An 11,499-nucleotide genomic window follows, 5' to 3' on the forward strand; every position below is an offset into this window, starting at 1 on the left:
ACAAATTTCCCTCCAAGGATAATAAAGTGTATCTTATCTGGATTATGTTTAATAGAAAGATCTTTTTGGTGGGGGGATATTTTTACATTTGTTGTGCCTTACATTTTACTACTACTGCTACTACAGGTTCAGATACCTTTCAAATTTTTGCTATTGAGTCGTGTTGTGCCTTTTCTGCATGAATAAACTTGACCTTTGAACCGTTTTATCTAGGCAAATACAATGGCGGCGGACCTGCAAACACGTGGAACAAGAACAGCCAATCTGAGCAAGAGCCCATGGCCCATGGCCCGCCCCCTGGCCACCAGCCCCACCAATCACAGGGGCCAATCCATCCCCCTCAGCCGATGCAGACTCAAGCCCCGGAAAAGACCTCTAGTGCTGGTAAGTCACACACACATAGACATGATGTGTCCAAATAAACGTGCTACATGCACATGTATACCCCCAACCCCCCCTTCGTGACCTGCTTAGTATAAAGATGAGGGCTAGCCTTATTTGAGTCTGCCATTGCTATTTAATTCTATACATAAAATATTTATTTATAAAATGTTTACATGGAATCGCATCAAGTAGTCATAGCTGCGTGGGCAACCGTGGGTTTTTAATCAACCGCTATCTAAATAACTGGAGCCAGTCATACTTTCCTGTCAGCAGTTTGGGACTGAACCATTTCTCCCATATTTCACAAGCCGCATTTCCGTTCCCATTTTCTATTTTATCACCAATCCCGGAGTTCACACGCGGCACAATCGTCAAGTGGGTGTGGAATGACAAATATCAACAAGGGGGGCCTCGGCTCTGCCGGCGCCGTGTCCATTTCCTGTTTTAGCCCGCTCAGCCGAATGCCTGGCTGGGTCGGTCCAGTTACACACACGTTATGTCCTCCACTCCGGTTCCTCCCCTCGATGAGGGACAGCCGCCATCACCACGGTGCCTGCTCAGCGTGCAGGTTTAGGCAGACGAGGTCACCCGCAAGCGAAACAACGCACAAATTAATGAAACAATGCGGCAAAATTCAGTTGTTAGAAGTCATCTCCAAAGCACACCGATGGCTTCGTATTTGAAGGGCCACACAAAAATTAAATATCATATTGTTTTTAACTTAACAACCACCCTGAGTGTGAATTTAGCCAGACTGTGTTTTTCAGATTTGCTTAGTTTAGGACGCATTCGTAGACATCATTTTCTGTCTTTCTCCACACAACCATGTGGTTTAGCCGTGATCCTTTTTAAAGTAGGAGTCTTCACTAGGCGTGGGCGGTATCACAGTATACAAGGGTATTTAGAAAAACCAGTCGTATTTTTCAATACCATCAAAAAATACAGACCTTTCTATTTTCTAACATCTTATGAATATTTTTTTTATTATGTTAATATAGAAGTTTTGGATCAAGATATATAAATAGATATTCCAACGCAACGGCTTTGCTGTTGCGTTGTGGTTGAGACTGAAATATGTTATCTTGCCAACCGTGACTGGCTGCCACAGGTGGGCTGAGTTCCTCCGCATTCGACCAGTTCCACCCGGAACGTCCCGACAGCAAAACTGAAAGTGACATTTATAGCAGCACAGCGCTTTGATGCTTTGGAGGTGTACTAAAAGAATCAAACAGCAGTTTACCTAGTTAGAGTATTTTTTAGATTGATTGAGAAAGATATTGGATATTTAACAGATATTTGCACTCCGAATTACAGCGATCTGACTCTGGGAAGTAAAGACGCGGTCAACAGTATGAGTATCCGTATGAGTATCTGCCCAAGAGACAGGGCATCCACGCGAAGCCGTCGGACAGCAGCACAAAGTGCTCTGCCCTTAACGATAGCCTAGCTCAAATGTAATTAACCCAGATACGTCTCGCGTTTCCAAATGTTCCCAATGGATATTACTGCGATATTATTAAATATCGCTGTTTATAAGGGTGTCCCACCAGCTCTTTATCAGTGAAAAGCAGGTAAAGAGCTGTGGCCAGTGGAGCTCCGGTGTGGATGTTAAGTTATATGGCTGTATATAATACAGGTTAAACTGACTTAACATAGACTGTATAAAATACAGGTTAAACTGACTTACTAGACCTTTCTCAACCTCTCCCATTCTTCTCTCCGTCTCCAGGCTGGGGCGAGTACCCCGCGCACAAGGAGCCCTCCTCGTGGGGGGAGACCCCCGCCACAGCGCCCTCCGTGTCCGTGGACAACGGCACATCCGCCTGGGGTAAGCCCGTGGACAGCGGCGTCAGCAAGAACAACAGCAGCAGCACCACCTGGGGAGAGGAGCACGGGCGGGACCAGCCCAGTGGCAGGGAGCCCGGCCCGGGGTGGGGAGGCGGCCAGCAGCAGAAGACAGGTAGGCCTGACGCCACCGCTCAGACCTGGGCTTTTGCCTTTTTGTATAACCTTTTTGTATAACCCTTTTGCAGCCAAGGAAGGATGGAATGGTCTGGCCTGGCTTCCTTCCACACATGGAATCCATACCATTAGCCACATGTCCCATAGGGATGTTGAATAGATAACCAGGCAATACCTGGTTTGATAAAAGCATGCTCTCGTGTCGCTGATTATCACTGTTCGATTTGATACCCACTTGTAAACCTTATTTTGTTGTGGTGCATTGATTTTGTCCGTCGCCCAATGCACAACGCTCAATACCAGTCCCCCCGTGTGTTGCTAGGCGTGAAGCCCATGGAGACGTGGGGAGGCGACGACCAGTCCTCCAGCTGGGACCAGGAGGAGGAGGTGGAGATCGGCATGTGGAGCAACACGGGCGGCCAGCAGGAGAGCCGCTCCCACGACCACAACACCTGGAACTACAAGCAGAAGGGCCCCAACAAGGTGCGCGGTCCCGCCCCCTCCCAGAGTCAGCAGCTTTGAGGAGCTCTTTGATTTTGAACCAGGCGTTTAGCTGGCCCTCAAGGCACACAGCTCAATCACACATTTTCAATTCAGTCTTGGCAATCAATTCAACACTAATTTATCTATTCGCTGATTAAGGACGTTCACTGAGAAACCTACTGAAACCACCACAGTCTTGATGGTGCTGTCCACAATTGCTTTTCACCATATGTGTATGAAGCAGTACTGTCTTATATTGGAAAGTAGTCAAGCGTGCTGGTTCCCCCTCTCGAGTATAGATATGGATTCTGCATATGATGTATTTTGGTTTAATGATAAAACACCACTAAGGATGGAGGTTTGAATCTGTGTGCTGTCTTTTCAGATGCATAAGCCAGTGAACAAGCAGGATGAGCCATGGATGAAACCCTTCACCAACCAGTTCAACAACATGAACTTTGCTGTGAGTCACCCAGGACTATTTGTAAATCACCCCCTTCCTTCTTAATTGACTCACCAATTGAGAGAGTAAAGGTTCTTCTTTTTTTTTTTTACCAAGCATTTTCAAATAACAATTTGAAAAATAACAATACAGAATATTTGTACTTAACGTATACAAAGCTTTGATTGCTTTTCTCGGTTTCAAGTTTGTTAAAGGCACACATTGTTATGTATGGCTGCCTGTCGTGCAAAGCGAGCTCACGTCATCGCTTTGGCCTCTGATCCGGTTGCTGCTGCAGATCCATCAAGTCATGTGTAGGTTGGTTTACAGTGTGATTTGATGCTGATGTTTTGTGGCTGTGCCGTGTCTCCCCCTCCAGAGAGACTCTCCTGACGACTCCATGAAGCCAGGCGGCGGCGGCATGGGGCAGGACAAGCGCATGGACATGGGCCCCATGGGCGACTACAACGGCATGATGGGCAAGAGCCATGGCCCGCGCCATCAGCTCCACAAGGAGCCCCCCATGGACCGGGGCCCGTACTACGACAAGGTAGGCCCGGGGAGAAAGATGCGCTGTGGGCTGGAGCAATGGAACCACTTGAAAGACGTCTGCATCGAATGCCTGGGGAAACGTTCATCAGGTTGGGTCCTCTGCCTGGACCTCGATGCTCCAGGCAGAGACGACTCACTTTGAGACAACTCTAGAATGATGAGTAACAGAGTAGATACTATTGGTTTTCACACTGGCACCGCGATGTAGTTGGGCTAGCTTCACAGTTGTGTGCTCACACGTCACACAAGCTAGGAATGGCTTAACTGGCTTCTGTTGGCTATGTCGCCATGTGCTTCCGTGTTAACTCTCAGGCCTGTACTGCCCCACAGTGGTAGGCCCTCACACTGCGTTTGACCTATTTGCCATGGAAGGAAAGGTGGTTATATTTATCGAGTGGCATTACTGCCATGTGGCTACGATTTTAGAATTCATGTTGACATAAAGAAGTGTCTGTGCTGTCATTATCTATATACTTTTTTTTATGCTATTCTGGGCCATGTTGACTCTCCTTTATTTTGGTGCGAACGCTTTGTCTTGGCAACTAGCGTCTGCTTTTCATCTTACTCTCTGTGCTAGAGACTTATTTTAACTGGCGTAGACGTCCACTTCAACCTAATTTTGTTCTTTCACTCTTTTATTCTTTCTTTCTATTCTTTGCCATTTTTATTTGACTCTGCTGGCTGTTGCCGTGGCTCCTGTGCCCCTGGCCATCTGTCTGTCTTCTCTATCCCTTCTGCAGCTGTCAGTTTCCCCCTCTGCTTATCATAACTCCACCAGTGAGATGTTCTCCTCCAATCACAGCGAGAGCTTTTTCTCTTCAAACTGTGCACAGCCAATGGGCTTTCACCGCTCTGGGCAGGCTGTTGCTCGTTCTAGCCCAGTCGCCTCTAGGCAGGGGAGTGTAGAAGGAGAACTAGGAACACAGTATTGCCCCGTGATTTTTCTGTTTTTAACCTTGCAGTATAAACCTCGACTGGGAATGTTTCAAAACCTCTTCCTTAAAGATTAATTTATTATACGAACAAACTTAACAAATGGTGGCAAAAACAATGGTGTAACATTGATTGATATGAGGGACAGGAGCCCAGATGTTATTGGGCTTCTTGTTATTGTAATACCGTGATTTTCAGTATTACACCATTTTCATAAAAATGATGCAGTCACTTGCAGTAAGATCAGTTCCCATTTATTCTATATAAATATTCAGACGATACAATTATGACCGTAGAACTTTCCAACTTATTTGTTGTCCAAATATCCACAGCCGCAGCTTGCTGGTAAACCACAGCCTGTGGTCATATGTTGGGTTAAATCGGTGTTGGGCGTGTACTATTCAAGCTAAGGTTACTAATCTGTTATTATGTTATTTTCTCCTTTCCTCAGTGCACAAGTGTGTGTGTTGGCCTGGCCTATTCCAGTAAACCGTTCCTTTAAACTGTAAAGGAGTTTAGACGAATGACAAAAGTTTACACAAGCACATATACATGCGCACACATATACACACACGCACACATATATTCACACATACTTGAATACACAACATAAATATGATAATGAACCAGCCTATCAAAATGTATCCTTTTATCTGTTGTCATCACGGACAAAGTGTTACCATGGCAACGGTGAGCTTGACCCTCATGTATGGGCTGTGCCCAAGGAGTGCCCGGTGGATCCTGACCCCTGCTCCTCTTCCCTCCCCAGAATGTAAACCCCATGCTAGGCGGCAACAGCGTAGCACAGGGCCGCGGTCCCCAGCTCCCTCCCCAAACCAACCACCGCAACCAAGTGCCTCCACCCATCCTCCCCTCTCAGGTAACACTCCCCTGCCCTCCGCCCACACCGGGTCTCTCCATAGGTAGGTAACACTCCCCTGCCCTCCGCCCACACCGGGTCTCTCCATAGGCGCAGAAACGTCATCCCGACAGGTATGGAAAGAGGGAAGAGGTGAAGGAGAAATCCCAGATCTCGCGTCTTTGTTTTAAAGTGTGATTTGTATGACCTGCCCCAGGTTCCACCATCCCTGTTGAAGTACCCAGGGGGGAACGGAGCCCTGAATCCCCTGCTAGGACCCCAGCAGATGGCCGTGCTCAACCAGCTGTCCCAGCTCAACCAGCTGTCCCAGCTCAACCAGATCGGCCAATTGCAGGTGAGCACCCCGCGGCGACGCTGCTCATATATATGTGTTGAGCGATTGAACAGCAATTAACAACGTAGGACAAATTGACTGTGTGGAGTCTCAAAACTCCTTTTTGAAAGCGTCAGAGGTGGAATTGTCCTCTATAACGAGAACACCTCATTTTAATGCAATCGTTCGCCCTCACGCTATGACTTCACGGCATCATCATCAAGATAGCTTAGGCGCAACATTCTCCTTCGCGACTGGCCCCAAGCCTTGTGGCCACTATAAAGGAGTCTTTTGAATCTACAGTTGTACGTCTGTCTTTCAAACAATGGTCCCCCTTCATCGTGCCAAAGGAAAACTGGTGACTCTGTGATAGGTGGAGCAATGACCCCTCATTCTACCCTTTCCCTACATAGCGCCTCCTCCTTCAGCAGCAGCAGCAGCAGCAGCAGCAACAACAACAACAGCAGCAGCAGCAACAGCAGCAGCAGCAGCAGCAACAACAGCAGCAGCAGAAAGCTCAGAGCCAGAGGAACATGTCAATGGGACGGCATGCCGAACAGGTACAGGTATGAATCTTCTCTCGCTGCCGTTGGTATCGAATGCCACAGCCGCTGTCCCTGCACCTCGGCTCCATTTCAGTATCACTGCTCCGTGACTTTTTAGATGTCTCTTTTTTGTTGTTGAAAACGATCTTCCACTAGTCAATGTTTCATGGAACATTTGAATGTGACCTTGACTGTTGTTGTTGTTGCCTTCCCTCAGACTCGTCCGATTGGTTCATCCCAAATGATGCAGCCCCCCCGCCATCTGGACCCTGTTCTGCTCAAACAGGCCGCCGCCCATAAGCCCTACCTGGACAACTACATGTCCCACAATGCCCCAGAGCTACAGAAGGACCCGGTTGCTCTGGGCTCCTTAAGCAATTTCCCTTTAGGTAAGACGAATGGAGGACTAGAAGAAGGGACAAACCAAATAGATCGGAGAGAAGGGGTTCTTCATCCTTTTCCTTTCTCTCCATCCTGTAGCCTTGAACCCCAACCTGAATGTATCCCTGGACATTGGCGGTGCTGGAGGAGGTGGCTACAAGGAGCCGCCCCAGTCCAGGATGAAGAAACTCTGGGCCACAGACCCTCTTGAGCAGAACAGCAAACCTGGTACGCAACTTCTTAAAGCGGCTTTCGATATCAACCTTTACCAGCTGTCTTTTTATAAAAAATGTGTTGACACATTTGAGAGCAGAAGATTAACTTTATCTGTATCTCATTGACATAAGTGTTTACTTACAGTTTAATGAGGTTAAGATGAGTCTGATTCAGAGAACAGGACTTCTCCAGGGTTCAACACCGCCGTTGTGATTCAAGATAAAGATACTCATGTTTTTCGTTTTTATGGGAATAACTTGGGAACTAAAAGATTACCAGATGCACATAAAGTAATCAAGTTTATTTGATTATGTTGTTTGTCTAAACCTGATTGTGTTCTTGAGGTTGAGCCAAGACCGAACCTCTGCCTAATAACTTCATTATGCTGTAAACATAATAAACATTTTATAACTGGAAGGATAGCAGACCGTGCTTTGGAATTCAATTTTCATTCGTAGATGTTTTCTGATAAAATATGTAAACAAAATATATAAATAATTGCCTGTGTTTGAGACTATTTTTTTCAACCTCCACCTCAAGCCCATCCCAAAAAATAATGTTGTGGTTTACTAACAGAAGGGTTCTGTACATGGTTGTTAGATATTTCTGCTAAACTCTGTATGTTGGTGTATTTGCCACAACAGGTGCTATGTCGTCTGGGCTGCGTCTGGATGAATCATCCTTCTATGATTTCCTGTCTCCTGGCCCCTCCCCACTGACTCCTCCCGGCCAATCAATGGGCTCGGTGGGCGACGGCTGGCCACCCCGTGCCAATTCTCCCCCACCCCACGGAAACACTGTCACCTGGCCCCCAGGTGAGTCGGAATGGATATAGGATTGACAGCCAACCAATTCCACAAGTATTTAGTTTGAAGTTTCAAACAGAAAATTAAGGGACTTTAATATGGCTTAACAGAGGTTTAGCCTATTCAATTATGATGGGTGTGATTCCTTAATGGATCATTTATGTCACAAGCTTTACTGCTCTTGGGACTTCAATAGAAAGTTGTTTTTTGACGTTTGGGCGGTTACATTTCATTTACAGACTGAACTAAAGTTAGTTCTGTAGCCCCATTCTGGTTTTTTTTTTACTTTTAATTGTACACAGAAAGATAATTATATAAAATGTCCCCCTTTTCAAGCAACGATGAACTCATCCGTGTGTGTGTTCATTCAGAGTTCCGGCCCGGGGAGCCCTGGAAAGGTTACCCCAACATCGACCCTGAGACCGACCCCTACGTGACCCCCGGTAGTGTCATCAACAACCTCTCCATCAACACCGTCCGTGACACAGACCACCTCAGGGACAGGAACAACGGTAGGCGTGGCCGCCACATACACACACTCCACATCTCAAGGTCTAAACACAGGGATCAGAGAGAGAGAGAGAGAGAGAGAGAGAGAGAGAGAGAGAGAGAGAGAGAGAGAGAGAGAGAGAGAGAGAGAGAGAGAGAGAGAGAGAGAGAGAGAGAGGAGAGAGAGGAGAGAGAGAGAGAAGAGAGAGAGAGAGAGAGAGAGAGAGAGAGAGAGAGAGAGAGAGAGAGATCTGACCGGAGCATCTCCCTTTTTGTCTTCCAGGGCCATCCTCATCACTGAACACCACGATGCCTTCTAACAGTGCCTGGTCATCCATTCGTGCCTCCAGCCATAGCGGTTCCCTCACCAGTACAGCACAAAGCACTTCAGGTAGGCTCCCTCGTCACGTGTTTAGCACGCTTGGATGGCGTATGACGAGAGTGCATCTTGGGTATCCGTAGCCGATAAGCAGCCGTATTTGGGGTTGTAGTTCTTAGCCGAAACACTAACTGTCAATCAAGGGTATTCTACAACACATTTTGACCAAATGAGCCCAAAACATATTGTGCAAAGGACTGTAATATTTCTTTGTTGAGTAATAAAAGAATATTACAATATTTTCTCTCCGTTGGTTTCCTATATTTACATTTAGGGCATTTTGCAGATGCTTTTATGCAAAGTGACTTACAATAACAAACTAATAAGTACATTTGTCTGAAGAAAGACAAAGAATAATATGTCGGTACAGTAAGGATGTGCCAAGCACCTGCAGTTGCTAGGTTAACCCATTCCCTGTATACAACAAAGATGGCTAGGATAAGGTGCAACGTGATGCTAAGTGCCCGTTTCCTCCCTGCAGCCAGACCAGGCGAGTCCAAGTGGTCTCCAGGCGGCGGCGGCGGAGGCTCTGTGTCCAACTCTTCCCTGGCCCATGAGCTGTGGAAGGTCCCCCTGCCCTCCAAGGGCCTGTCGGTGGCCCCGCCCTCCCGGCCCCCGCCCGGCCTCACGGGGCAGAAGCCCAGCTCCGGTTCCTCTGCCTGGGACAGCTCGTCCCTGCGGCTTGGGGGCTGGGGTTCCAACGAGTCCAGATTCACCCCTGGTAAGACCGATGCATGAACTCAAGCAGTCCATTGCGTTAAGGGAGCAGGACAAGCGGTTGGGTTAAGGGTCCTACATGGGTAAACCTAGGGCTAACGGGAGCAGGACAAGGGGTGGTTAAGGGTCCTATATGGGTAAACCTAGGGCTAAGGGGAGCAGGACAAGGGGTGGTTAAGGGTCCTATATGGGTAAACCTAGGGCTAAGGGGAGCAGGACAAGGGGTGGTTAAGGGTCCTATATGGGTAAACCTAGGGCTAAGGGGAGCAGGACAAGGGGTGGTTAAGGGTCCTATATGGGTAAACCTAGGGCTAAGGGGAGCAGGACAAGGGGTGGTTAAGGGTCCTATATGGGTAAACCTAGGGCTAAGGGGAGCAGGACAAGGGGTGGTTAAGGGTCCTATATGGGTAAACCTAGGGCTAAGGGGAGCAGGACAAGGGGTGGTTAAGGGTCCTATATGGGTAAACCTAGGGCTAAGGGGAGCAGGACAAGGGGTGGTTAAGGGTCCTATATGGGTAAACCTAGGGCTAAGGGGAGCAGGACAAGGGGTGGTTAAGGGTCCTATATGGGTAAACCTAGGGCTAAGGGGAGCAGGACAAGGGGTGGTTAAGGGTCCTATATGGATAAACCTAGGGCTAAGGGAGCAGGAAAAGGGGTTTCATTAAGTGTCCTATATGGATTAACCTAGGGCTAAAAGGGAGCAGGACAAGGGGTTGGTTAAGTGACCCACATGGATGAACCCAGGACTAACAGGCAGAGGGTTAACGTGTGTCTTTCCCATTGTGACACCAGGTTCCAGCTGGGGTGACGGTGGCGGCGGCGGCGGCAGCAGCAGCTCAGGAAGAACTCAATGGCTTGTTCTCAAGAATCTCACTCCTCAGGTTTGTGGGCACTGACATCTTAGGCTCTGGACCGCATTTCACTTTCAGTCCTGTTCCTTTGCTCTGACTAACAATCGTGTGTGTATGTTTTAGATCGACGGTTCCACCCTAAGGACCCTGTGCATGCAACACGGCCCTCTGATCACATTCCACCTCAACCTGCCCCACGGCAACGCTGTGGTCTGCTACAGCTCCATGGATGAGGCCGCCAAGGCGCAGAAGAGCCTGCACATGTAGGGAACACACATTACTATCACTACTTTAGCTTAGCAGCCCAATGCAAGGCTCCCCTTACCATGGTTCTCTCATGGTAAAGAGAGCCTGTGCTGTGGCCCTTTCTTCTCAAACATGTTCAACTTTGAGCCCTGGGCTGATCCACTCTTCAACCGAAAAGACTGCAGTATGGAACAAGTACTAGTGGCTTCCTTTGACAGTGTTGGGCTCTTGTTGAGTCCATCTTTACTATACTTAAAACCATTTAAGTTGGGGCGGCTCGGCTACAGCCATGAGGGCCCTACGCCTCGTAGCGGCCAGGGCTCTGTTCCCACCTGTGGTCCTACGCTACACGCTATCGGCTTTCCTGCTCTTCACTGTCCTGTCCAAGGCACCGAAAAACCCATAAAAATGCGATATTTTTTATAGATTTCTAAAAAAAAAATAAAAAAAAACTTAAAGCCGGAGAAACCAGCCAGAGTAAGCTGGAGTATCCAACTGGAAACATTCCCAAATTGGGCAGTTGAATATCAAATGACCGCCATTATATTATAAACATGTGTGAGTGTTTAGCAACTCTCATAGCTGTGGCTTTGTTTGGTCCAACCCAGATAAGCGTAGACTAGATTTGATATACAACGTGATTTGCATTTTGATTTTTGTTATACGAGTAGTAGTTGTACTAGTAGGAGCCTCACCTGTTTTGATTTTGATACTAATTAATTTTGCACTTTGTCCATCAGTCAAGATATTTGCTCCAATATTTGCGACACAGCTTTAATACAAAACAATTATTTCAGTCAATCATACTGTCCTTAACCTTTCGATAACTTACCTGGGCTGTACCATACCATGAGCCCTGTCCCGCAGTATGTACCCCCCTGTTGGATAATGGTACCATCTCTATTTTGACATGCATTTGT

At 47.5% G+C, this 11,499-nt stretch overlaps 1 protein-coding gene across 4 annotated transcripts in view; it reads left to right on the forward strand.

Annotated features, from left to right (window-relative positions):
• The window catches only part of LOC311355033 (trinucleotide repeat-containing gene 6A protein-like), a 39,262-nt gene that overhangs the window by 21,052 nt on the left and 6,711 nt on the right, over positions 1-11,499 (forward strand). For 3 of the 4 annotated variants that reach the window (XM_084474823.1, XM_084474825.1, XM_084474826.1), the window contains 16 exons: positions 214-384; positions 2,114-2,344; positions 2,669-2,829; positions 3,215-3,292; positions 3,651-3,821; positions 5,526-5,636; positions 5,833-5,970; positions 6,363-6,515; positions 6,712-6,883; positions 6,975-7,103; positions 7,736-7,906; positions 8,269-8,409; positions 8,670-8,777; positions 9,247-9,486; positions 10,275-10,363; positions 10,457-10,596. In XM_084474823.1, coding sequence (XP_084330949.1) covers positions 214-384; positions 2,114-2,344; positions 2,669-2,829; positions 3,215-3,292; positions 3,651-3,821; positions 5,526-5,636; positions 5,833-5,970; positions 6,363-6,515; positions 6,712-6,883; positions 6,975-7,103; positions 7,736-7,906; positions 8,269-8,409; positions 8,670-8,777; positions 9,247-9,486; positions 10,275-10,363; positions 10,457-10,596 — 2,404 coding nt within the window. The remainder of the gene's footprint in view (positions 1-213; positions 385-2,113; positions 2,345-2,668; positions 2,830-3,214; positions 3,293-3,650; positions 3,822-5,525; positions 5,637-5,832; positions 5,971-6,362; positions 6,516-6,711; positions 6,884-6,974; positions 7,104-7,735; positions 7,907-8,268; positions 8,410-8,669; positions 8,778-9,246; positions 9,487-10,274; positions 10,364-10,456; positions 10,597-11,499) is intronic. The other variant, XM_084474824.1, reaches the window with a different exon arrangement.

Source organism: Micromesistius poutassou (assembly GCF_964030765.1).
Source record: "Micromesistius poutassou genome assembly, chromosome: 1".
In the NCBI taxonomy this organism is placed as follows: domain Eukaryota; kingdom Metazoa; phylum Chordata; class Actinopteri; order Gadiformes; family Gadidae; genus Micromesistius; species Micromesistius poutassou.